At 55.0% G+C, this 26,313-nt stretch overlaps 8 protein-coding genes and 1 non-coding gene across 9 annotated transcripts; 2 read left to right on the top strand and 7 right to left on the bottom strand.

Annotated features, from left to right (window-relative positions):
- Positions 1-287: 287 nt before the first annotated feature.
- Positions 288-359, bottom strand: C8A04DRAFT_t44. The gene has a single exon. It is a non-coding gene; the product is annotated as a tRNA-Met (tRNA).
- Positions 360-1,302: 943 nt separating this feature from the next.
- On the bottom strand, positions 1,303-2,790 carry C8A04DRAFT_35619 (Homogentisate 1,2-dioxygenase; the record flags this gene model as incomplete). Its single annotated transcript, XM_062783237.1, has 2 exons — positions 1,303-2,662; positions 2,723-2,790. The coding sequence occupies 2 exons, from the start codon at positions 2,788-2,790 to the stop codon at positions 1,303-1,305; spliced, it is 1,428 nt and encodes a 475-aa protein (XP_062638941.1).
- Positions 2,791-3,715: 925 nt separating this feature from the next.
- Positions 3,716-4,407, bottom strand: C8A04DRAFT_26567 (uncharacterized protein; the record flags this gene model as incomplete). The annotated part of the gene is made up of 4 exons (XM_062779971.1): positions 3,716-3,865; positions 3,929-4,112; positions 4,174-4,225; positions 4,281-4,407. The coding sequence occupies 4 exons, from the start codon at positions 4,405-4,407 to the stop codon at positions 3,716-3,718; spliced, it is 513 nt and encodes a 170-aa protein (XP_062638940.1).
- A 1,734-nt stretch (positions 4,408-6,141) lies between these two features.
- Positions 6,142-8,217, bottom strand: C8A04DRAFT_35617 (multicopper oxidase-domain-containing protein; the record flags this gene model as incomplete). Its single annotated transcript, XM_062783236.1, has 3 exons — positions 6,142-6,597; positions 6,652-7,949; positions 8,037-8,217. The coding sequence occupies 3 exons, from the start codon at positions 8,215-8,217 to the stop codon at positions 6,142-6,144; spliced, it is 1,935 nt and encodes a 644-aa protein (XP_062638939.1).
- Positions 8,218-10,589: 2,372 nt separating this feature from the next.
- C8A04DRAFT_10528 (putative fungal-specific transcription factor) lies at positions 10,590-12,876 on the bottom strand (the record flags this gene model as incomplete). Its single annotated transcript, XM_062776617.1, has 3 exons — positions 10,590-11,811; positions 11,965-12,636; positions 12,755-12,876. Coding segments are annotated over 3 exons (2,016 nt in total), but the record flags the coding sequence as incomplete, so codon positions are not given.
- A 2,248-nt stretch (positions 12,877-15,124) lies between these two features.
- On the bottom strand, positions 15,125-16,611 carry C8A04DRAFT_26564 (uncharacterized protein; the record flags this gene model as incomplete). The annotated part of the gene is made up of 2 exons (XM_062779970.1): positions 15,125-15,761; positions 15,827-16,611. The coding sequence occupies 2 exons, from the start codon at positions 16,609-16,611 to the stop codon at positions 15,125-15,127; spliced, it is 1,422 nt and encodes a 473-aa protein (XP_062638937.1).
- Positions 16,612-21,203: 4,592 nt separating this feature from the next.
- C8A04DRAFT_10491 (uncharacterized protein) lies at positions 21,204-22,819 on the top strand (the record flags this gene model as incomplete). Its single annotated transcript, XM_062776598.1, has 3 exons — positions 21,204-21,230; positions 21,392-22,098; positions 22,186-22,819. 3 exons carry the CDS (start codon positions 21,204-21,206, stop codon positions 22,817-22,819), a joined length of 1,368 nt encoding a protein of 455 aa, XP_062638936.1.
- A 364-nt stretch (positions 22,820-23,183) lies between these two features.
- Positions 23,184-23,738, bottom strand: C8A04DRAFT_26562 (uncharacterized protein; the record flags this gene model as incomplete). Its single annotated transcript, XM_062779969.1, has 1 exon — positions 23,184-23,738. The coding sequence occupies one exon, from the start codon at positions 23,736-23,738 to the stop codon at positions 23,184-23,186; it is 555 nt and encodes a 184-aa protein (XP_062638935.1).
- Positions 23,739-24,737: 999 nt separating this feature from the next.
- On the top strand, positions 24,738-26,026 carry C8A04DRAFT_26561 (uncharacterized protein; the record flags this gene model as incomplete). The annotated part of the gene is made up of 2 exons (XM_062779968.1): positions 24,738-25,098; positions 25,164-26,026. 2 exons carry the CDS (start codon positions 24,738-24,740, stop codon positions 26,024-26,026), a joined length of 1,224 nt encoding a protein of 407 aa, XP_062638934.1.
- Between the last annotated feature and the right edge of the window lie 287 nt (positions 26,027-26,313).

Below are 26,313 nucleotides of genomic sequence, written 5' to 3'. Positions count from 1 at the left end.
GTCCCCCAAAAAAGAGCTTGGAATGAATGGGCAAGGTTGTCAGGCCGAACGAGCCCTTTCAAGCGACTCCAACAGGGGAAAGGAAACCAACACAAACCCGACCGGCATATCGGCATGACATTTTTTACCATCTGCACGACTAAACCGACACGAACAACCCTCCCGCACGTCCAGGGGCGACAGATGGATCTCAACGGCTGGCCACATACCGCCCGGCACACCTACGCAGTCACCTACCCGCGGCCGTCCAACAAAATCCACCCCAAGATCCAAAAGTCAAGGCTAGCTAGCGGCAACTTGTTTCGATCAAGTGACCTCCGGGTTATGAGTCCGGCGCGCTCCCACTGCGCCATGCCGCTTTGTTGCTTGGTATGGTGTTGGTTTTGGTTGGAACTTGGGAGTGGGACATCAGGCTTATATCCTGCCTTTGTTTGGGGGGTGACTCAATTGTGCTATCGGTGGGGGAGGCGGGACAAACAGGAGGTTTTGGGTTTGTTTGTTGCCTGGGTGCCTGGTTACCTATTGCACAACGAACACGGCAATAAGGCGTGGCAACAAGAGGCAATGGACGGTTCTTTTTGGTTGCGACACCACACACGGCACGGTTAACCTCACTGACCAACCGATCATTACCAAGCAGTGTGTACTTGGTAAATACAAAGGAGATACAATCACCACCGGAGCGATCCGACATCATACACAAAACACCAAACACAGACACGACAAGATCAACACAGTTGCAGCATTTCCTTTCTTTAGAACATACACGACATCACGCATGGGCGGAGTTATTGCTGAAACATTTTGCTCTTCTTTTTATTTTGTTTTGTTTAGTTTTCGATATTGTTTTGTTTAGTCTTGGATATACCCTTTGCGAGCGAGGCAAGGAAGATGTCCGATGGAGGTGATGCGATATGGGGAGCATGCAAAATTGAGCGGTATCTGTGGAGGATATACCCATCAACAATCTAGCAGCGCATCTGAGGAGTAGATTTTGAAGGAAGGGGGCTATGGAAAAACCGTGGACCGGCCTTGTATATAGGGATCATCGGTCGTGGCGGGTCTTGGATAGTACATACATAGTAAGGAACTATATTCACTGGTGATATGCCGGACCAGCTACGCTACGGCTTGTAACGTCCGTCATTCATAAATACAGCTCAATAGCTGTCTGATTGTCAGGTTCCGATTTTAATACCGGGGTGCTAGATTCTCGCTAAAATCCTGGCCTGACACTTCACAACAGCACCAAATAGCGATTTACCTGTACATGCATGTATGTACATCCAAACATACCTCATTCTACTCCTTACCCCCCTTCCAATGCACCTTAACACCCCCCCAGCTATGATCCGAATACTCCGCCTGCACCTTCTGACACGTCTTCAACCCCCAGTCCGTCACACCCACCATCAAGCAGCTCTCAAACATAAACGCACAGCTCCCCTCACCAACTTTCGCCGGCTTCAACTCCGCATTCCGCGCCCCCTCATAACTCTCCACGTCCGGCCCATGTCCACTCATCACATTATGCAGACTCGCACCCCCTGGGACAAACCCGCCCTTTCCGCCCTTCTTCGCATCATACCCGCCGCGAATCAGACCCATGAACTCGCTCATGGTGTTGCGATGGTACCACGGCGGGCGGAAGGTATCCTCGCCGACGAGCCAGCGCGGGGGGAAGATGACAAAGTCGGCGACGGCGGTGCCCGGGTGGTCGGAGGGGGCCGAGAGCACGGTGAAGATGCTGGGGTCTGGGTGGTCGAAGGAGATGGAGCCGATGGTGTTGAAGCGGCCGAGGTCGTATTTGTAGGGGTAGTAGTTGCCGTGCCAGGCGACGACGTCGAAGGGAGTGTGTCGTTGGGTGGTGGTGTGAAGGGTGTTGTTGAACTTGCCCGTGATGCGGTATTCGTTCGGGCCGTCAGAGGCGGTGGTGCCGTAGTCGAAATCGTCGAAGTGGGCGACGGGGGCTTGGAAGTCGCGCGCGTTGGCCAGTCCGTTGGAGCCGATGGGGCCGAGCTCGGGGAGAGCGAACCGGCCTTGGAACAGCTCCAACGCGTAGCCCCTGGCGGGTTGTTCCGTGCCATTATCGGCCTTGATCAGCCGCACCTGGTAGCGCACCCCGCGGGGGATCACGCAAATCTCCATGGGCCGCACCAGCAGCCAGCCCATCTCGGTGCGCACGTCGAGAGCGCCCTCCTGAGGAACCACTAGCAGATCGCCATCTGCCGAGTAGAACGCTTCGCGCTCGCCCATCGACTTCCCAGCTGCGTACGAATACATCGCCAGCCCTTGCTTCATGGCCGGGTCCCCTGCGCCCGCGAGGAGGTGCAAACCGGAAACAAAATCATGGGCTCCTCCGCTCTCTGCGCCGCTGCTGCCGCTGTTATCATGATCGAACGGGTCCCAGCGCAGTTGGTTCGGGATGTGATGGAGACGGCGGAAGGGTTCGGGCCCTAAACCTAGGGACTCGTTGGGGGCTTGGGCTGCGGTGAAGGGAGGGTGCGAGCAGGCGGGCAGGATGCGGTAGAGCCAGGACTGCTTGTTCTCATGGCGGGGTGCGGTGAAAGCCGTGCCGGAGAGCTTCTCGGCGTAGAGCCCTAGAGGTGGCTTCTGGGGTGAATTCTGAGCAGTGGGGAGGGCGTTGGGGACGGCTTCGGTTCTGATGGAGGAAAGTTGTCAGTGAGGAAACGAGGAGGATGTAGGGACCAGGTGGGCATACTCGAAGTAGGAGTCGAAGCCGTTTTGGTACTTGTATTTTTCTTCAATGTCAAACTTGGTGACAGGCATCTTCACGGGAGGTGGTTCGTGCCGAGCTAGAAAAAAACAGAGTGGTGGGCTTGTTCGAGAACAAGTCTGGCGAGTGTGTTGTCGGTGGACGAGGCAGAGAGGAAGTGAGGGACTGGAAAACCCGCACCCGTGGGGGAGCGGGATCATAAATCCATCTTCCCAAAGCCGAGGGCCGATTCCTACATGGGGTCACACAATATCCGCCCCGGTTGTGCTGTCATCGACCCTGTAAAGAGCTTGTTGAGTCGATGGAAGCTTCCCTCAAACTTGTTAATTCCGCGCTTGATGGGCCTCAGAACACCGCAGATAGCCGCTGGTAGGCGTTCTTGGCCCACAGTGCCAACACGGCTGCCGCACCCAGAGAAGCTCCAGCATGTCTGTTTGGATGTGGTTGCGGGAACCGATCAATCTCCCAACACTACCAGACGAATCTATTCCACCTTTGGGCCATTGATTTCCCAAAATATCGTTTTCAAATCAATATGAAAGCCTTCAAACGGCTTGCATCTGCTCCGACATCAGGTCTAGCGCACAGTGCAACCCCACATGCACCTTCCCAGACCCATGCTTGCGTGCTTCGACTCCACAACACCGCCCATTGACTTACACCGACTGCACCGTCGATGCATCTCATGAAAACAATTTAGAATTCGAAACGTTTAATGTCAAATGGAGAGGCAACACATCAATTGACGAGGGTTGTACAAACGGGGCGGCGGGCCGGCCCACCCCGACGCCTCGCTAAGTGGCTACTCCCCAGAGCTCTCAAAATGTACAAGACAGCGAACGACACCTGCAGCCACGAGGACGGGAGCTGCCGGTGCATTCGGTCGCAGGATTCCCCTGACCCCCGAGCCCACCGAGCCTAACATGACTTCAGTGGTTGGGGTTTGTGGTTTGCAACAAGAGTTGGGCGAGTCATTCACTACTCGTCACCACCCTTGTTCTTCTTCTTCTTACTGCTGGTCACCGGCGCCGACGGGTTTGTCTGCAGGTGCACGATCAACCGCGTCCATGACTCCTCCTTGTCCCACTCGAACCCGGTGAGGTATGGCTTATCAAGCTCATCATCCGCCTGTCGAGTATGCACGTCAGCAGGATGTTGAGGTGAAAACGACGGCCTGTCAAAAAAACCTACCCTCTTCTTGAATGCCTTGTGGATCGCGTCCAGCGCGTCCTTGATTGTGACTCCTTTGAGGTTCCGTGCTGTTACCTCTAGCCCCAGTGGAAAGTGCAGGTCAATCTTCTTGACAGGTGGTGTTGTGAGCATCTTCTTGAGAATGTCTTTCTCTTCTACCGTTGATGGCGACTTGTTGATCTTCCTGTCAAGGTGTTAATTGTCATTGCAGGTGAGGATGTTACGCCATCTCGCTGTCAACTTACCACCCCGTCCCTTGCGTCTCTTTGGCAAGCTTCAGCTCAATTCCCAGGCCCTCTACGATAGATGACGTCAGTGAGGGCCGAATACATATGGGACACAAACAACATACCCAGATCGTTAATGTTCATTACCCCATTGGCACTAGAGCTCGCCCTACGATGCTTAGGCTCCTTGGGTGGCGGGACTTCCTCAATGCCCTGGACGGCAGAGTCGACCTTGGTGAGTGGTTCGGACATGTTGGTTGGTATGGATTGCTTGTGAAGCAGATGAGATCAAAGATCAAGTTGTTGAGCCAATCCCTACAAGAGTTGAAGGTTAGCACCGAGCCCTTGAAAACAGGCCCGACAAAGATGAGGGATCTTTATCACCTTCTCGAGATTGGACTAGATTGTAGTGTTGTTGTTGTTGTGAAGTGGAAGCTGAATTACTGGTGTACGATGTCGTGGGACAAAGAGACAGTTGAGGGGAAAAGGGGGAGAAGAGAGCTGAGCTCGAGAGGAGGCGGGGTGATCGGTTATAAGGGAGGACAGCGAGCTCCCTTGGAGAACTTGCCTCGCTTGCTTCAAAGGGATAGATGGGCAAGCAGATCGGCTCGTCGTCTGGAACTGCAAGAGCCAATGCAGTCCGTCCCGTCCCCCCTTGGGACTGTTTTCGTCAGACCGGGCGGGGTAACTTGGTCGGGATACTGATCACGTTGCCCGGCTCACGGGATCGCGTGACGAAGTACATCATGATGGCATGGCTTCTGGCAGGCGAACCCTGCCCACACCCGAAACAGGAAAAGGTACCTGGCCCGAGCGTCTCGCAGTGGCGCTAACAGCTAGGGCTCCAGCTGGAATCTGGGGTAAATCTGGGGTACCGGGGTCCGTGGCCCACTTGCCTCAACGGGCGCTGCTGAACCGTTGGAGGGTCGAAAAAGATGCCAATTGACGTCCATGCTGGACAGCAATTGGCGACACCGTGGTGTCCATTTTGCAATTGACCTGGTGGGTTTGTGCGATTTTTGCAGCACGTTGAGTTCTGGGCGGGAACATCGAGTGAACAAAACCGGCTGTTCCGGGAAGGCGCCGCGTTGCACAGCCGGTGGGGCAAAGGTGGGGTTATCATGCTCAGTGACAGCATCTGGATCGACTGAGGTCGACCCCTGTCGAGCAAGAACGACCCTCACCGTCATCCTCGTTCCTGCTCATTCCTTTAGTTGTCGAGGAGGCCTGCAAATACACTCTCCGAAACGAGAATCGAAAGCTGACAAAATGGAGCAACAGATGGAGAAATGAACGATAACAGCAGGTTGACGCCCATCCTATCTCAGGCGCCACAATGCCTCCGATTACCTGGCCTTGGTAGCACGAGACACGCACCACAGCGGCTGTGTAACTCCAATTCAGGAGCGGGGAAGCTCGCCTCAGGAGGTCTATCAGTGGACCTATCAGCGACCCTCGTCCCACTCCGGAACTGTCAATCAGTCCTTCCCGACAGGCACAGGGCCTTCTGTCCCTTTGGAAGAATCGGGCTCCCTCTTAGCTCGGTTCGGCTAATCAACTGCGAGATGACCTGAAGGGGAGATAGGACATCGGGGCCTTAGTTGTGTCCGACGACTCGGCCATGACCTTACCTCGAGAGAGGGTGAATCCTGAGCCGTGGAATCCAGCTTTCCACTGGGCGTAGTTGATGAAGAAGCCATCGGTTGAACCGTCAACATCCTCATTGGAATATCAGCATACGATGTGACAATTGCTAGACGGAGCACTTTGCTCGACAGTGACTCGTCAACACCCCTCATGTCACGAAGAACACCTAGAGTACTGTGATGTCAACCAAGGCCAGACACCCCAAACCTCCGCTGATTAACAATTGGTGGTACAGTAAGCGACCTACGGGACCTAAACTGTAGCCAATGTCTCTGCGTCGCGATTAAGGATCCAGTACACCAACAAACAAAACGAGACCATTCTAGTCACTGACACCCATCAAATCCCTGAACCCCCCTGCTCAAACGGCGGTCCGCCTTCTTGTCCCACAAACGCATCCCATCCACGACACGTCTCCTCCAACGCGTCCCGGTCCCCCTTCCCCAACTTAACATCGCCCGCGCGCTTAACAATCTCCAATGCCAGCCCCTGACTCGCATGCCACGCAAGATGGCAATGTACCAGCCACATGCCCGGGTTGTCCAGCCGGAAAGCAATCGCCAGATAACCGTGGGCGGGGAGCACGGCAGTATCGCGGCGCGGGGGATTCACGGTGTTAAACGCGGCGCTGTTGCCGGCTGGGTCGGTGTCCCAACGCGCGTTGGGGACCTGCGCGAGGATCCAGAAGTCGTGGCCGTGCATGTGTACGGGGTGAGAGACGAAGCCGAGGACGCTAGCGCCGAGGTTTTGGATAATTAGGATGGCCCATTCGTGAGTGATGTTGGGGTTTTGTTTCTGGGGATGTTAGTAAAGTAAGCTCGGGTCAAAGAGAATGGAGGGGGTGCTCACGTCAACGGGGATAATATTGTAGGACGTCGGGAAGATGTCGTCGCCTTCCAGGACACGCTTGAGTGTCGGGTCAGCCCAGTCGATGACCAGACTGCTGCTGTTGATGGTCCACTGGAAAACACCCTCATGCGTCAACCGCATGTTGACGTTCTCGAGCGTCGTACCGCCAATGTTAGTCACATCCATGGGCAGATACAGCACGAGACTCTCCACGGGCTCATCGGCACACGTCCCTGGCAGCGTAACATTGGTGGTGCTCGTTGGGTCCGCCGTGCTGCGGGCATCATACCGCACGATGGCCGTCCCAGAATTCGGATTGTCGTTAGCGACGAGCGCGCAGTCGTCTACCCACATGGCGCGCATCCAGTAGTCGCCCGGTTCCGCGTTGGCCTCGACGACGATGTCGTACCGCTGCGCGGCGCTGATGGACAAGCTGTCGGTTTCGTATGGAACGATGGGCACGAGGTCGTTGGCGATGACTTTGAGTTTGTGCCCGTCGATGCTGAACCGGAACTGGCTGTCCAGCGCGACGTTGGTCAACCGCAGCAAATACTTCTTCCCAGGCTCAAACACCAACTCGAACTTCTTCCCTCCCCCCACACAATTCACATCCCCTTTTCCACCCCCTTTCCCATTCCCATAAACCGCACAATCAAACGTATTCATCCCATTCACCAACAAATTACTCATCGAATGCGTCATCCCAAACTTCGGCTTCCCATCCCACGCCGCAAAAACCGGCTTATGCGACCAATCCTGCACAAACAACACCCCCAAATCCTCATCATACGCCGCCGACGCCGGTCCATGCAACACCATCGGCCCAAACAACCCCTCCGAATACTGCAGCGAAAAATGACTATGATACCACGTCGACCCATACTGCCTCACCCGAAACCGATACGTCTGCGTCTCCCCCGGCGCGATCGCGCATTGCGTTACCCCCGGGACACCATCGTGCGCGCCCGTGTGCCATTGGCGGAGGCCGTGCCAGTGGGTTGATGTGCCGTTGGTCGTGAGGGCGTTGGTGACGTGGATGATGAGGGTGTCGCCCCAGTTGGCTTCGATTAGGGGGCCGGGGACGGTGCCGTTGAAGGTGAGACAGCGGCGGCGATAGCCGTCTGGGTTGCAGTCGGCTTCGAGGGCGGTTAGCCAGATTTCGACGGTGTGGTTGGTGTCGGGGGTTGTGTCGTAGTAGTTGGTGTTGATGGAATGGTTGCCCCAACAGTGGCGGGTGGTTGGTGTATTGGGGCAGGGTTGGTCGTTGAAGGGGTTGAAGTCGGAGTCGTTGTTGTCGGCTGGGGATAGCGGGTGCTGGGTGTCTTTGGAGAAACGGGGTTTGTTGTTGTTGTTGTGGTTGTTGTTAGAAGTGCCCTAGACGAGACATGCTGTCGTCGCGAGGAGGAACTGTAAAAGGAGGATGTGCTTCATGTTGGCAATATCGCCGTCAGCGTAGTGGTGAAAGAGGGGATATGAAGCAATTGAGGAGATAGCTTCGAGGTTGAGCTTTAACTTGAGAACTCGTCTCAAAAAGGGGGGAGACATGACGCGACTCATGACAAACATTTCGTCCCAACTTCCTCTGGGAAAGCCACCTCGGGGACGGGCGATGATAGTCATTGGTGTGTGTTCTCGCAATTCCATCCCTTCGTTCGCTGACTTACATCCCAGGCCGTGCGAATTTGGTTGCGAAATTGACGACGTGACAGGGTTCTAGTTGAGCCTGGCTTTATATCGTCCGATTGCACAACGATTGTTTACAAATCGTGGAAAGCGCAAAGAGGTGTCAAGATCTCAGGTCTTCATGTCAAGTACTCGTCTTGGATCCAAATTGATGCGATTATTCTACTACCAATTCTCGACTCTCAATTATTGTTCTTTCGAATGCGCAGTCGGGGGCTGATGGTGGACATGAATCGCACTGTGCGCAACGCCACCTCGAACACGATGTGGCTCTGTTCAATGAAAAGTTCACCCTGGATCCCGGGTTAGCCTGAGAAAAAGCAAACAATGGGGTCACTCTCGTTTCCTTCCTCATTCAATTGTACCTCGAGGAACGCAGTCAATCGCCTTCGACTTGAGTCACAATAGCTGGATTGGAGGACGAGGGCGAGGGAAGGGTTAGGGTTACTGGCTTCTCGCCTTCTCAATTGACTGTCTTGTCTGAGCAAACAAGAGGGCAAGTTTCCCAATTGGGACGTAAAAAGCCATTTTGTACGTTGCGAAAAGCTAAATAGTACCCAGAATGTGTAGTAAACAGGACGAGAACCTGAGGAAATTAAAAGAAGGCAAAACGAGGAAGGCCGTCCGCGAGGAATTGGAGCCAAAATCGACCCTCACTTGCACCAACATCCCTTTTGACCAGCCATGATCACATTCCCAACATCACTCCCATCACCACCTCTAAACCACTACCAAATCTTCCTCCGCATGCATACCATTCTTATTGAACCTCGACTCTCTCTTTTCGGGCGGTATCCCTGTTAGCAGAGGACGGTGAGTGTATTTCATCAGTCAATTTTCAGAGTGAATCGGGGTTAGGGTTAGACACGCGTTAGAAAGCAACCCCCTGAACCCCTTTAAAAAACGAACACTCCCAACCCCCAGCCTCACTCAAAACACACCCCAACCGGCACTTAACTGTGTCACATTATCCTTCCAGCGAAAACGCAGGCTAGTATCTGGCAGGTCTCAACCCAGGACAGCCCGCACCGGGCCGTGGAGGGCATCGTGCGGCCCAATATCCATCTCTATGACCAGCTCCCACGGCCCGGTCTCAACTGCGGCGCGGGAACGGCAACACCCGACTGCATGACACGGTACGGTAGGTACGGTACGCCGTCGGCGCTTGTCGTATGTCAGGTCGGTCATGTTGACAACATGACCTGTGTTTAGAGGTTGGCGCGGTGCTGGGCGAACATGGCTTGGAGAACTGTTTAAGATGGCGGTCTTGGAGGCTGCTCAGAAGGTTGGAGGGGTAAGGAGTACCAGGCATATGTTTGCACCATCAAGAAACACCATTAAGAAACCATCAAGCCAGCAACGGTGGGACTAAGCAACGAGAATTCACCGAGGAAATACTCTGAGAGAATGATAAATACCCTATAAAACATTAGGAATTAAATTAAATCTACCGACCTTACTCCAGCCCGAGTCCATCCAACAGATAACCCTCCAAGAAAAACTACCCACTCGTGTCCTCCACGTAACACATAGACCAAATAAACCTAGGCAAACCCATCTCCCATCATCTCTATCTAGCCAACATAAGTCGTAAATGCCCTACCCTACCACGTAGCATAAGGCGCATTCCCCGTATGAATCCAGTCCTCCAAAGCCCACCCCATATTCTCCACCGTGGGCGCCGTACTCGGCGCTGTCCCTGTTGTTGACGTGCCCATCCCTCCCACGCCCATCTCCATCCCTGTACCCAAACCCATCCCGACCCCGATATCGATCCCGACTGCGACTCCATCCGCCGTAAGACCCTCCATGCCCAGAGGCTGGTCCTGTCCTTGGGCTTCGAGGGAATTCAAGGCTCCCAGGAGGCCCGGGGAGATTTGGTCTTCTGCAGGTTGTTTGTTAGTTCCATACTTAAAGGGGGAAGTAGACCCAGAGAGAGAGAGAGAGTAAGAGAAAGAGAGAGACTTACGCTCCAACGAAGCAGCATCCCCCACAGTCGTCCCATCTGGCTGATACTGCCTCTGCTGCTGCATCTGCTGCATCACCAACAACGGGTCCTGCCTCGCCACATTATTCGACCAAGGCGACGACCCACTCCCCATAGCTGAGGTAGGATCGCTCCCGACGGGTGCCCCAAACGCCATGCCCTGCTGCTGGCTCGCCGGCGGGCCTTGCGGTGGCTGCGGCGGATACATCCCGACTCCATCCTCCATAAACGCTGCCGGCGGGGACGACACAAGCGTAGCACCCTCCACACCGGCCTTAGCCAGCACAAAACTCACCGTCTCTGCCGCCTTCTTCCCCTCCCGTGAACCCCGCGCGGCCGCACCCATCCATATCGTCCGCGTCCGTCGCAGCGCAGCAAGAATCTCCTCTTTCCGTCGGATCTGCTGCCGTTGCTGCTGGTCCGTCTGCGGCCCGCGGTACAGCATGGAACATAGAACCATGGTCGCCGTGAGGAACATGCTGTTCATGATGGACGACACCCGCCACCGCATCATATACAGCTGTCCGCCCGGACGGGTTTCTTCGTCCAGGACATGCTGGATCTCCAGTCCCCTGAGAGCTGCGTCGAGGCAGACATCGCGGGAGTAAGCGTACGGGTCTTCTTCCTGCGAGGATGGTGATTCTACGTGCAAGAAGCGCCGGTGCAGCATGATCTGGCCCTTGGCTGATAGGTGGGCAAGAAACATCCGAGCCATGATGACCTCGGCTCGATCCATCATGCTGGCGGCGATGGGTTTCGGCTGGAGCGGCTCGGGGATGCTTGCGATGGCCTCGGAAAAGATCTTGTCGACCCGCATGATCTCATCATAGCTGCAGGGTTGGCAGGTAGCCGTGATGTCTGAGACGGCGCCGAGCGCGACAAACATGCGTCGCCGCGCAATGACGCCGAGTGCGGGGGTCAACTCCGTCTCCGGGCGTACCGGCGGCAGCTCCGTCATCTCCTCGTTCAGGTCTTCATCCCTGAGGTTGCGCGGCTCCGTGATGTCGTACTTCCAGTCGTTGATCATGCGGGGCATTCCCATCTGGCTCGACACGAGAATGTCCCCCTGCAGCACCGTCGCCCACAGCCGGCGTCGCATCTCCGCCTGGAGCGGCGTCAGGTCTGGGTAGTGGATCGGGTCGCGATGGTACCCCATCCGCATGGCCAAGTTGAGCTCCAAAGCGTACAGAAACCATACATCCTTCCCGGCATCCTTCCCGCGGACGCCAAGCTCGAGATAGATGTAGTTGATGATGGTTTCCAACACGTATGCTCCGGTCTTAGTGTACTCGCCCGCGAGAAGGCACTGCACCGTCTTCTCGCGGTAGATGGCCACCTGGACACTGCGGTGTTCCGGATCGCCGTGCGCCATGTCTGACGCATCCGAGGCTACCACGGCCAGACACATCATGCTAAAGAGCAGGCCGATCCAGATGATGGAGACGCCGCTCGGGTTTTCCCAGAACGCATTATACTGTGATGTTGGTAAGCTATCAAGTCATTCGCTCGAAAACGGAGGGCTAGGGTTATGGAGTCCCTACCTGATTGAGAAATGTTGGCCCATGGACAATCGCTGTCATACGGTCAGCTCTGACGACATCATGGTTGAGCACCGCGGGCTCGAGTACGAGCGGGAGGGGTACTGACAATGAACAATATCCAGGCGGCCGAAGTACCGGGAAATGTAGCGATCCACAGCACTCTTCGGAGGCAGCGCAGCCAAGATCTCAGACCGCGATGTTGGAAGCGGGCACCCGTACAACAGCAGCGCGTGGGTCGACTGGGGCACCGCCAACCGGTCCAAGTCGGTCTCGACCACGTCGTCGAGCTGCCCCTCCACCGCATCACTTCCCTGCTGACTATCCGACGGGGCTGCCAGCTCGTCCTGTTCCTCTCTGTCGAAGTGGTCTTTTAGGTCGGCAATGTTGTCCAGGATGGCGGCCCAGTGGTCCCCGCCGACATAACGCAACTCGGACGGGCTCACCCGCATACTGCCGTATTCGGAGCGGACGTCCAGCGGTTTTGGCGGATCTGCAATCGACAATTTCGATATCGACGGCGCAATTCCTGCTCCAGCTGAACCGGTCAGGCTGGCAAACCGGCTTGCCAGATCCGAAGCCGAGTCCAGAGACCCGGTTTTGGGGTCGGGGACGATAGACTTGACGAGACGTTCCAGCTGTACAATCCTATCGTACATAGCCGCCGGCTTCGGTAAATGGGCCGCGGGTCCGCTGGCTTGGGACTTCTCGGGGTAGGTACACGCCAAACCGCGGGCGGTGCAGCAGGAACATGGATGCTGGCGGTCACAACGCAGCCTTCGACGGACGGTCAGTCCAAGAGGTTACAAGTGCCGGGGCAAACAAAGATGACGTATAGCAAATAGCAAATAACAAATGGATATATAGTCCGAGCAGGTGAAGGAAACGCTCTTACTTGCGGCGTCGACAGAGATTACATGATAGTTGAGGCTTATCCCGACGGCGGTTTGGATTAACAATCCGAGGGGGTTCTGTCAATGGGGGCACGGCCCCAACGTCATTTGGGGGGGTCGGCATTGGGACGTCCTTTTCCGTCTATTAATATCCGGTGTGTTTCCCCTTCCTCCAGTCCTCGTTTCTTCTGTGGGTACGGGAACTGGACGCAACCCGCGAGACCGTTCTGGATCCTGCACGAAAAGGCGGGACCCCAGGTTGTTTGGATCGACGGCGGGCCGGGTCACGACGTGGGAAGACGCTGTGCTACTCTGTAATTAGTCGTGTACTTCGTACAGCATTTCGGGTCTGCGAGACACGAAATGTTCCGCCAAGCGATACACGAGGCGGGACGTGGGGCGATCGGCGAGGTGGTATTGATGAGGGTGGTTGTGACGATGTTGGATTAGAGAAGGAGTGGGGTGCATGGATGAGGGGAAGTTGTTGTTCGCACGGTAATACTGTAATTAACGACCATTGTGTAACCGTACGCCTGGGAAAAGGTCAGCTCGTCGCAATCACCGTCCTCCGCGCCGGTATTTGCTGTGTGCCGGAACGGTATCATACGCCTCACTTCCACACGACAAGTACGGATATTCAACATCGCCTTTTACATTCATTCGCAAGTTGGACCCTAGGGGGTGGGATCACGGCTCCACCGAGTCCATTCCGTGGGGGCTGAAAAGCAAACTACACTGCACTCGGCATGGGAGCGACATGAGACCCCTGTGTGACAGACCAACCCACGGAGGGCCACGGGTTTTAATGTCCGACCCTCCGCTCTCATGCAGCGGTCCGTCCTCCCGCCGTCCCGGTGCCCTGGGTCTGCGATCTCTCCTCCGCGTTCCTCCGTCCCGCTTTGCTGCAGTCAACCAATGATGGGGTCGGATTCGAGGCTGTGAGAAGACAGAGGGTGCAACTAAGTCAACAAGATGAGACACTCCGAAGAGGTACGGCGACACGCAAGCAGACCTTTGGGGGATTCACGGAGGCTCAAGAGTATGCTATGGCGGCATGACGTTCATCCGAGGCTCGGCCTTTGCGTTATTGCCGGAATGCCGGGACGTGTCGCCAGATCCCGTTCGGCATGCGATGGTGGCGGGTATTAGAAGCCCGGCATATTGGGTTCTTAGCGTGTGGCATGGCAGCATGAGTCGGGCAATCATGCGTCTAGGGACAGCGAATCGGACATCGGACGACCAGCTTGAGAACGACAGGCCGGACTAGAAACCTGTCAAAGACGAGCGACAGCAAACGCCCAACGGCGTAAAGCTGGCTGCCCAGGCGATTGACGAGTTCATTGTGCCGAATGAGGATGGAAAGTATGTGCGTACATGGGCGAGCGGTTGCCCAGACTTCACCGGAAATTTTCGGCAGCAGGCCGCTCCTTCCTCCGAAAGGACAACACCTTGGTATCATTTCCTACTTCGGGTGGCGCCCAGGCATTGCAGCTACCCGGATGCCCGATTTGTGCAACTACCCGTGGACCTGCGGGTACTTGGGTCCTTCCTTAGCTATCCGACTTAGGTACCTTAAGTCCTTCCTCGGGTTAGACAACCATTCAAGCCCACAGCCCGGCGATGAACTTAGGCCGTCCTGAAACGCAGGGATTTGAAGCGCTTTCCAATTCTAGTGCAGTTATCCATCCGCGTTAGGGCCCCCATTGATTACCCCGGTAATCGTTAATTACCAATCGATTATAAGACACGATATTTTCGGCATATTGTTCATGGCTAAGCTGTTGTTCTGGGAGCAGCCGGCCCGGAGGAGTGAGAACGAGAAACTGGGAGAATCAAAACTGCCATCATATCACCATCAGCACGCCTTACTCCGTACAGACTCGGTGTTTGCCGCATCTGCCTCAAAAAGTACCCCGAGCTCCAGCACGGCCCGACATCCCAGAATTTGTTTGTCCTTCGCGCCCACGTATCCGGCCGCGGAGGTTCCACACCCAAGGCACCGGTGACCGTTTGACGGCGGAGAACATTCCACCATCCTTGTCAAACGCAAATAACCCATGGTCCTTTTGCTTAGAACTATTGCCATGACGGCACTATTACCGCCACAGACGGGCGCACAACAATCAAATGTTCCGTTCATCATGCTAATTGTAGCTTGTATTCCCATGGCCGCCACGTGCTTAACCTCCGAGGTACATGCCGATACATTTCGGACCCTCCGATGTCCGTATCCCACCCAGAACCAATTAAGATGAGGAGCTGGTCCCGGACGAGTGGACGGAGGAACACACCAAAAGATGAACGGGCAAACGGAAAATAAGACATAAAATCCCATCATGCCCCTCCATAATGCATGTAATTAGGGACCCCCCTCACAAAAGCCGCCCCAACAACCAACACACCTCCTCGACCATAACCCCCAACTCCACCGCTTGTTCCCTCATCGCTCGACGCAAACACCCGTCCTCCTCGAACAGCCATACCCCCCTCCCCTTTCCATCTTCCCCACCATCATCCCATCTACTGTCTCTCATTTTCACAATGTTAGTGCTCCTCCTCTCGTCCACCGCGCCATTACCACCATGACCAACAACCCTCATATCCCACGGTAACCCCACCGCCGACTCAACAGCCTCCAGGTCCCCCAGCAACAACGCAACGGCGATACGCACCCGTGATACTAGCACTAGAGGGTCCCACGTACCGCCCCGGCTGCCGCTGTTGCTGCTACTGCTACTGCAGAAACACCGCAGGTCACCCAGCTCGGCGAAACACTGCCCACAGTAATATGGGTATGGATGGTGAGGGCCTGTTGGGCCGTGCGGTGGTGAGGAAATGTGTACGTGCATGGACTCATGCCCTGTCGGGTCTAGCACCGGATGCTGGATACGGGATAGCTGAGCGTGGAGAAAGGTGAGGATGGTGGTGTAAATGCGGGAGAGGGTGAGATAGCAGTTGAGGGTGGGGAGGGCTAGGTCCAAGGGGAAGAGTGCATGTGGAAAGGGAGGTCTTGCGATGGTGTGAATGGAGAAAAGGATGATGATGAGGACAAGAAAAGAGTGGAGGTTGAGCACAATGATGATGATGATGATGATGATGATGACAAAGAGGAGGAACGAGAAGGGGAAAAAAAAGGTGGTTGCTGGTCCAGTTCCGGGGTGGACTCAGCGATGACGCGGCAGAACCGCTGCGATAGGAAGATGGCATCCCCGATGGGATACCCGTCCAAGTCCTGAGGGGCTTCCGAGAGCTTGAACTGAGAGATACGGTTCTCGTAGAGGGACATCTCCGTAAGGAGGGCAGCGAGTTTGGCGGCAAGCCCAGGGTTGGTGCGTGAAGAGCGAGGATCGGAGATGGGGTTGATGTCCACTGCGGTCAAATCCAGTTCGTCCACGGGAAACATCGGAGTTGGGAGATTCGGAGTTGGAACGGCAGAGAAGAAGCCGAGGCCCGACTGGTTGATAACCGCGTCGTATTGGATGCTAGGCTCGTTGTAATAGGGGCGAGTAGCGTCCATGCTGATACTCTCGTTCGCAGTATTAAGCGGGGTGTTGTACTCGGACTTTAAGACACCGTTGGGGGGGACGGCGTGCTGGTCGCGCACATGGTTCTTGTCATCGATCAACTCGTCGAGACCATCGCCGTCGTGGTCTGCGTTCCATAACTCCTGAAAGTCCTGGTCCGGGAACGGTACTATGGAGTCCTCAACGACACCCCCAGTATGGCCCAATTGAGCCATGCCTAGCGATAATACCGGAGGAACTGAGGCGTCTTGCGTTAAGCTCGACTCGTGGCTTTCGTAAGGAGTCTCGGAATGCACGGTTGGTTTCGGTACATCGTCATCCGTAACCACAGCCATGTCGTGTAGCGTGAAGGTGGTTGTCCCAGGAGACCAATCCTGCTTATGCTGCTTCTTCTTTTGTCGAGTGGCCGAATGCCGGGTTCCATTTACACCATAATGACTGCCACTTTCGGTGTTTCCGGGAGTAGGGGTACGCCCATAGCTCGAGCGACGGCTAAATATGCATGCCTCTGGTTGCTTCATCCGTACACAGCGCTGGCATGGCCCGGCGGAGGGGTACGGGAATGAAACACATTTTAGTTTCTGGGACCGGCATCGGTCGCAGGATGCCCGAAGGCGCGCGGAGTCCGTTTTGTTGGTTCTGCGGCGCATTGTTGATTTTGATTTGGGTTGAGGTAGGCCTTGAAACGGCGGGGGAGTAGATGCGAACCAACACGGTACTGTTGGCATGGTAACTTGGTTTCCGTGGATCTGGTAGTCCATTTTGAAGCGGGAAGGCCAAAAAGAGGGCAAGCAAGACGCAAAAATGTCAAATTTCCCATAGGCAAACGGTGAGGTACAGACCGCCGCTTTCAATGTAATTAGCGACCGGTATTATAATTACAACACTTCGAAGTCGGACATAGTTACAACTCGAACTTTATTCCCACGCATCAAAGTTCTCACTACGATCAGCTCCTCATACCCTCTCGTAAGTCGATGGCCTTTTCTGCTAACGCCTTTGCTGCTAAACAGGTTAGTGGGTGGTCGACTGGACTGCTCCTGGGGGATAACAAAGTGAGTTCGGTGGTGTTGAGAATTTGACGTCGCATTGCATAGCTCCTGCACCGCATTCTCACCCTCTGGCTTCCCAAACCACCCTGGCCAGCTGAGATAGAGATCTCACACCCACACCAAATCGATCGCTAAATTTGCCTGTGGCGGGGAAGAATCGCGCTGCGAAACCAATAAAGTTAGAATCTGGCGTTTCTGCGCCTCGATTCGAGCACGCCAGTTCCACTTTTGCGGCTACCTGCATGTGATGGGACCTCTGACGGACTTGAGAAGCCTCCGAGTTTATGTCAAGCTGCGGGTTCAAGAATTGGTGCTTCTAGCTTGCGGCTATGACGAGCGTACCTGGGCTTAATCGGGCAACAGGAAACCGCTACGGGTGCCTGCAGGTTGTTCTGCTGTAATACGCCTTTTCGGTACCACAACCTGCCGAGGAATTTCAACGCTCGTTGCATGCTGGAGAAATCCATGAAAATGGCCTCGGTCGTATTACTCGAGCTTGCAGAGACGAATCTGAGGGTTAAACCCGTAACACCCGCCAAACACGGCCTCAACAAGCATAAATGGAGCCAAACGCTCAAATTACAGGAACCTGTACAGTTGATGGCCTCCCAACGAGAGGGAGGAGCGACGTGAACTCTATCCCCGGCCAGAGGGCGGAGACACCATGACCGGCCTCACTCTGCAGGGATCGATCGAGCCGGGAAGTCTCCGTATGGCTCAACAGATTTGTGGCTGCAGCGGGGCTAAAACATGAAATCACGCATCGTCCCATGGCCTTAGATCTGGAACCTGGAGCCGAATGAATTGAGGGAAGTGGCGAAGGCAGGGAGCCCAATTCAAGAGGTCGATAGGCCCGAGGAATTTCCGATGTTCTCCCCAGGCCTAAACTCTGCGGGCCATGCTCTTAAGATTCCACAAAAGAACCCACGCGGGTTACCCAGACGAGGCTTCCCGAAGTTGGTAGGTCTGGGGAAACCTTTTCCCCATGAGGGAAGTCCCATCCTAGCAATTAGTGCTTTAAAGCTAAGTAATGGTTGAAGTGGGTTGACCAGATAATCAATCCTTCCTCCTAGCATTAGAGGAAAACAGTATCACAACTAACCCCGCGTCTATTACATTCCAAATTCAGACATATTCTCGCCCACCCTCCACGTACGGGACCGATTGCCCGTGTGTCCCCGAAGAACATATCGACCCGGCCGGATTTGAACACCTCCATGGCGCCCACCTTGCCTTTCGAGCCCAATACTCCCCCCGGCCCCCAATTATTCCATCCCACATTTCTGATACATCACCCAAATAGCATCTATCATGCAACAACCCCACCACCAAGGTAACGCCACACACCGCGCGGAATTCGATCCCGATGCAAGCCTACAGACTCGTCACCTACATTTCTCTATCGTGCTACGGTCCGCTGCGAATCTAGACGGACGGTCCCACAGCACCCTCCATGCAGGAGGGCTAGTTACTACTGTAGGTAGGTACGTATCTTCGGTCGGTATGTAACCGTGCGTTGCCATGATAGGAACTTTTGCGCGACGTTTTGGGGACCCGGAGAATTGGAGAGGATGACACTAACTAGTTTGTCACGCTGGCTTTTCTAATGATCAATTCCGGGGTTGTGGTACATGACGTGGGGGGACTGTGGGTATTAAACATGACATGCAGGTCAAAGGAATGCCCATACACATGAGGTTGTTCGGAGCCTGCTCAGATTCCTTCTATCACGCCAAATCTGAGAGCAGCCTTTGCATGGCTTGGTACGAACCCCACACCGAGAGTACAGCTGAGGGTTCTCGAGAAGATGCTGGAAACGTACTTTAGCAGCATCATGGCATTTGGAACGCCCCCACAAGATACACCTATACGAACGGAAGAATGATCGTTTCCTCGCGGTCAAATTTCAAAAAGAAAATGACCCAGGGCACCCATCATCAGCCTTGACTTAGGCACCTGCCTAGGCAGTGGTATAGAGGGGGTCAAGCGCCACCAAGGCGGGACTAAGCCCCAGGACCAAGCCCCAGAATGTCGAGACATCCAAGGCAAATCCATACCGATCCCTCAAAACAACCACCGATCCGGAAGATTAAGCCGGTATTGGAGGGAGAAATCAACTATCATACTCGGAGATTTAATCCGCAACAGCCGGATAAGGCAACATCACACCCGAAAATCCGACATGACATGCTAGGGAGGCCTATTCTACAACGCAAATATGACCGTCGGTGCCCAGTACACGTGCAGACCGCGTTAGGTTCCGCCACCTCTCCCTCGGGCAATGTTAGAATGGCTGCTCACAAGTAAGCGCGCATGTCAACGGTCCTATGGCCGCCTAATGATACTTGATGCTCAGATTCCTAAATATCTCCGTAGTCTTCTAACTAGAAGGCATGGGGATTTGAAAATCCACAGGACGTTCAAAACGTTCTGCGGGTAGATTGGGGCATGGGGAATCAGGCAGAGAAAAAAAATACTCCCGGAAAAACTCACCAAATCTCTAAAGCGTGGTGAAAAATGCCGCCAGAAATCAGCCACACTACCGAAGGTAATGTAGGTAGTAAATCGCTTCTCTTGCCAAAACCAGATGGGTTATCACAACTCTTAATCATCACAGAATATCTCCCAGGCAGCCCACATTGACGCGTTTCTCCCCATGCCGCCTCATTTTTCAGGAAGTGAAACACACACACAACATTTCGTTGCTGTGAAGGTGGGAGTGCTCCCGGTCACGCAAGGGTGGGCGGGCCATTCCTCAACCCCGGATTAACTTCCCAGCCAACCACGGCATTCCAGCAGTCCGAAAATGGAAAGAAGGGGAAAGTTTATGTTGCATCCATCTTGTGGGCACTATGAACGCGGTGATGTGGAGCCTGGATTAGCGTGACAAGTGTGAACAACGTGGAATGGGCTAGTGCTGGGTGGAGCCGGATTAACTCGTAATGAGATGATTAACTACATCGGTATGTACTTGCCTTTCCTGCTTTGTTCTTTTGTGTGTTCATTCCATTCGTTTTCACGCTTCTTTCTTGGTGTTTCTTGAATAGACAGAGGCCAAGTCGTCTAGTGGCTCGGCATTCCGACTTGGCGCACAAAAAGGGCATCTCCGAATGGTGCGGAACCCAGCCCCTGAGTACGCCTAGCGAATTTGATTATTGACATGAAGTAGCAGTGTGTCTGGACATTCTACTGTCGCTCAAGTCGGTACCGATGACGACGCGGATCCCGTCCTAGGGTGCTGACTACCTGTGATTATGACTACAATACCAACAGCAAGCTTTATCACCCTCTTCCGTGATTAACCCGTCCGGATGACACAATAGAACAGACGCCTCTCTAATACCACGCGGGGTAATCATTCGAATGATCATTCCACATCAAAGCAACTCATGGCGCCACATCAATGGCAGAGCGTGGGATGACAATCCCAATGATTGGGCCGATCTCCACAGTGATAACAGGCACGGTGAAGGACGCAGTCAGATACAAAGAACCATGAAGCTTAATCAACTGCAGGGCAAGAACACCGGCGTTTATCGGTCCCGGAATCTTGACTATTTCTTATTCCCTAGGATTGGGGTCGCTTGGGTTGCCTACCTAGGTAGCTAGGTAGCTAGGTAGCTAAGCTTTCATTACCGGCCTGGGGAGTCCATGGATGTGGGTGACAAGGCTCTGCTCTGAGTGCCATCTCTTCTTTTGACTTTAGCCTAAGGCGACGATCTTTCCTAACACCTCATCACCACAGCTGAGGATTGAAAGAAAGAACCCCGCCATTACTGCAGGTGCTGGGTGATTTCTCACAAACTTGAACTAAACACACACCATCTTCCTGGTGCATTGCATTGCACGCGATAAATTGAGTTATCGTTGACAAGATGCCGTACCCGAAGAGCGCTATCGTGGTAAGTCCTAGTCTTCGTTTTTCTCCTGATTCCTACGACTCGCTGTATATTTCCCAGCTTTCCTAGCTTTCCTGCCTCTCCCCGCTCCCACAACCTTATTCCCACAACCTCAACCGGAAGCCTAACCACCTACCCCCCTTCCCCCTGTGCCCTCAAAACAGATCGGAGGCTCCATCTCCGGCCTCCTCCAAGGCCTCCAACTCAAACGCAACGGCACCACCGTCACCCTCCTCGAGCAAGACCCCGTCAACCACCGCCCCAGCCACGACTCCGGCGTGCAAATCGGTCCCAGCGTAGTCCGGCTCCTCGAGAAATATGACGCCACGGGCCGGCCCGCGGCGGTCCCCGCTCGGTTCTTGAGTGTCGCCTGGCGCAGGGAGAAGTTGAGGGTGCTGGATGTGGTGGCGCCGCGGCAGACGAGTAATTGGGCGACGTTGTATTTGATTTTAAGGGCGAATTTTGATGGGTTGGTTTCGGAGATGGTGCCGAGGGCGCCGGAGGGGAGGAAGGGGGATGGGAAGGTTGTTTATAGAGCTGGGAAGAGGGTTACTGGTCTTAGTTATGAGGGTGGCGGTGGCTGTGGTGAGGTTGGAGCAGAGGATGAGGAGAAGGCTGGGGGCATGATGTATGTGGATTTTGAGGATGTGATGACCGGGGAGAAGGAGAGGATCGGGGCTGAGGTGGTGATTGCGGCCGATGGGGTGCACTCGACGGTGCGCAAGATTATGGGTGCGGGACAGGAGAAGAAGTACTCGGGGTACATTGGCTGGCGCGGGGTGGTGCCGGAGCATATGGTGTCGCCCGAGACGGTCGAGTATTTCTCGAAGCGGCTCAACTTTTCGCTCATGAAGGGGACGTATGCCATCACGTAAGTTTTTCCTACTCTGATCCTAAGAGGGTGGAAAGCAAGACAAACAGAACCAAGACTGACTAACTGCTTGACTGCCTGCCACAGCTACGTAATCCCCACAGAAACCGGCCACGTCACCCCCGGCAACCGCCTCATCAACTGGGTCTGGTACTTCCGCGTGCCCGACAACTCCCCGGCCATGGACGCCATCTTCACCGACATCCACGGCAAACCGCACGCCCACACCGTCTCGCAGGGTCTCATCGACCCCGCACTCTGGGCAGACCAAAAAGCCCGTTTCCTCCCGCTCATGAACCGCCACTTGGCCGAGATCATCACCAAGACCACGCGGCCGTTTGTGTCCAAGGTCGTTGATCGCGATTGCACCGGCGCAGTCCGCAACTCCACCGCAACAGGAACTGGTGGCAATGACAACGATACGAGAGGCAGTTTCTTCAACGGCCACCTAATCCTCGTCGGCGACGCGTACACCGCCTTCCGCCCGCACATGGGCATGGCATCAGAGCAGGCCGGGCGTCACTGCTGGCAGATGGATGCCGTGTGGCGCGGGGAGATGACGCTGGCGGAACGGGACCGGGAGTCGGCGCGGTATGCGAGACGGTTTGTGCTGCTGAATCGGATTATTGGGTTGTTGGGGATGGGGAGTTGGGGGGAGTTGGTGGTTACTGTGGTTGTGTTTGGGGGGTTTTTGGGGGGGTGTGCTTTGGGGGTTTGTTAGGGGCCTAGGTGCCCGTGTATATTAGGATTTGGACTCGGACTCGCACTCGCACTCGGATCGGGCTGGGCAGGGCAGGGCAGGGAACTATCGTGGGTTGCTGTTGGTGGGTCGTTAGAGGGTTGCCTGCAATGGGCTAGATGGACTGCCCTTATCACGATCACTAGGCAGTCTAGGGTAGGTGGATCTCCCAAGAACCAGACAGTGACATAAACCGTGAGGAAACAAAACCCGTCTCAAGGAGGTGACTCAAGTGTGCTGCTCAATCATCCAACCCCATCTACTAACTAACCACCCTACCCACGTCCCTCAAGTATGTACATACAAATATATCAAACAGCCTCCGGAACCCTAAAACACTCCACCCTCACATCGTCCGCTCCCGATCCACCACCCTCGGCTGCGCCAGCACATACATGGTCTGCAACGCCTTGTACCGCCCACCAACCTGGATATTCAACCTCGTATTCTGCCCCCCAGGCCCACCCACCCCGGACTCTTCCAGAAAAAACGCAGACCCATCACTTGCTGTGCCGTAGGGCCAGATGTGTGCTAGGAGGTGATGGTTTTGTTTGGTGCTCTCGCCGTCGTTTTTAGGCTCGGATTCAGGTGGGGTATCACTATCGGCGTCGGCACTGGCATCACCATCACCATTTGTAGAAGACTGGGTAGAAGGGGTATGCTCGACAGTAGGAATGGGCTGCTGTTGCACAAAAATAGGCGCGGCGAACCCCCCTTCGATGACAGCGTTAAAGGCCGGGCCGGCGATGTTGCCACCGGTGATGGGCTCGACCATGCGCTGGCCGCCGCCGAGAAGGGGGATGGGGCCGAGATGGGGGCCGAGGTGGACGGTGGCGCTGAAGAGGTGGTTTGCTACGAGGGCTGTTGTTGGGGTTGTTGCTGGGGGTGCCGTGGTTGCCATTGCGGTGGTGTGATGTTGTAGTGGTGTGGTGTTTTGGGAGGTGATAATGTCTGAAAGGTGGGTTTGAGGTTTGTAAGTTGTAAGCTGAGTCGTGAGATAGGTAAGCTACAAGTGGAGATGGTGGAGCTGTGGGTGTGAACTGAGTCGTGAACTGAGTCGTGAGCTGAGCTGTGAGCTGAGCTGTGAGCTTGAGAGACAAGAGAGCGTGTAGTGGCGTACTTGTAACTGCATGTTCAATCTAGCTACCTTGAGTATGCTGTTACAAAAATAGAGAAAATCCGAACTTCCGGATCCGGACACAAGATAACACTCTCCGACTTTCGAGTCGCAGTCAACGCCTCTCATGCACAAAGCCTCCAAAGGTTCCGAGACATGCCCAAAGGGATTTCGCAGAAAATCCCAATGGGGAAAGTGGGTCATCGCTGACTGCCGAGACCCCCCCGGATCTCTGCCGCTTTCCGAGCTGGTGGGTCTCAGGCCGGTTCCGCAAGGTCTCGATCTGGGTACGGGAACCGGTAAGAAGTTAAATCACAACGAACAATATCACCTGCAAGCCATGGCTTACTAGTGTAGACTAGTCTCTCGACTGAATTTGGCCAGTGACCACTGTGCGAAGGATCGGGATCAGATTGTTTGCTTTTAGCTCATTGTACCACAGTATCCCAGCGCCTAGGTCATTTACGCTAAGTTAGCGCAACTCAGCGCAAGGAAGAACCAAAGAAGAAGCAACCGGCCAGCAGCGTCAAATCACATCCGCGAGCCAGTTTTTGGATTGACACTAACGTTATAAGTGTAGTTTACAATTCGCACGGCGAGCTCTGCAAGCCAAAATGTTTGCCACAAATCCCATCACCATCCTTGAAAAGGAGAAGCTTACGTCAATCTTACTTTTCACTCCGAAGCCTTTCGACTCTCGCGAGTCAGTTTAGTTAGTTTACCCCGTTCTCACAACACCAACCTCTACGCAGTACTCCGTGCTCACGATCCATCCATCCCACCATGCGAACCCACCACCTAACATCGTGGGTGCTCCTAGCAGGCCCAGCCCTCACCACCGCGGGCTGCGGCCCAACCCATCTCCTCCCAACGCGACAAATCTACCAGTTCTCCAAGCCAACCTACCTACAAGCCCTCCACGTGCGCGCCAACGGCGACATGCTCCTCGGCACCGTCTTCCCCAACGCCTCGCTCTACTACCTTTCCGCTCCCCCCATCAATGATCCCGATACGCCGCCGACGGTCACAACCCTAGCCACCTTCGCCGGCATCCCCAGCCCCGACGGCACCACCATCAACGCCATCACCGGCATCGCCGAGACCGAATCGGGTGTCTTTGCCTTAACCGGCGGGGTGCAGCAGAGTTTGGGATTGCAGGCGAATGGCACCCGGGGGGTCTGGCAACTTGACTTGCGCTCTCACCTACAGCCCATCACCAACCCCAACAACCTCAACAACCAACACCCCCTCCAGACCCCCCTCCAGAACCCTTCAGGAGAGTGGAAACCCAAACCCCACCTCCTCCTCCCCATCCCTCACTCCGGCCTCCTCTCCTCCCAGCCCATCCCACAATCCTCCTAATAGCCGATACCTCCCTCGGCCAGATCCTGCGCGTGGACACCCGCGCGCAAACCTGGGAAGTCATACTCTCTGATGCCGATGCTGGGAAGGGGAGTGTGCGTTACCCGCCTTGGGCGAGTTTGCAGTTTGGGGTTAATGGGTTGACTGTCCGCTATGCCCCCTCTGCCGCTGGAGATGGTGAGGGGGAAGTGGGTGAGGATTGGGGGGAATATGGTGAAGGAGAAGGGGGGTTGTGGTTGTATTGGAGTAACTCGTTTTTGGCGACTGTGTATCGGTTGTGGATCACGGCGGATGGGTATCCGGTCGGCGGGGGAAGTGGGAAGACGCGGCGGCCGCTTGCGGAGAAGGTGGCGAGTGTGAGGGCGTTGTTTGTTGATGGGTTGGTTTCTGGGCCTGCACCTGGTTCCTACTCATCCGACTCATCCGAGAGAAGGGGGAAAAGGGAAGTCCTATGGGCAGCGACAAACGTCGACAATACGGTCAGAGCGATTAGCGACCGAGGCGAGGTGACTACCGTGGCTGGCGCGCCGGATGAGATGACGGTTGCTGGGGCCGTGGCGCCGAGGTTTGGGCGGCGGCCGGGGGACGAGCATACGTTGTATGTGGCTACGTCGGGGGGGTTGGTGCTGCCGGTGAATGGGACGGAGTTGGAGGGGGGGAAGGTGGTGGGGATTGATACGAGGGGGTTGTTTAAGTGTTGGGAGGAGTAAGGGAAGTAGTGACAAGTGCAATAGTCAATAATGTTGATAGCGCGTGGGAAGACGGGGGGTTGAGAGAGTATTGTAATCTTGCAAGTTAATTCCAAACACCACACGGCGGTGGCTTATGCTAATGTAAATGCATTGTTAACCGCTGTTAACTTTGAACTCCCCATGCCCTAACTCCAAGAAACCCAATCCAAGAATGCCTGTAATGCTCCGAATATGCAACAAGATACGCCCAATATGCACCCATCCAAACCCATAACCCATGCTATCCCCAAATACCATCATCGTCT

Source organism: Dichotomopilus funicola (genome assembly GCF_033296635.1).
Source record: "Dichotomopilus funicola strain CBS 141.50 unplaced genomic scaffold C8A04scaffold_14, whole genome shotgun sequence".
NCBI lineage: Eukaryota > Fungi > Ascomycota > Sordariomycetes > Sordariales > Chaetomiaceae > Dichotomopilus > Dichotomopilus funicola.
The sequence above is the reverse complement of the archived record's forward strand: the minus strand, read 5'-3'. Positions and strand labels throughout refer to the sequence as shown.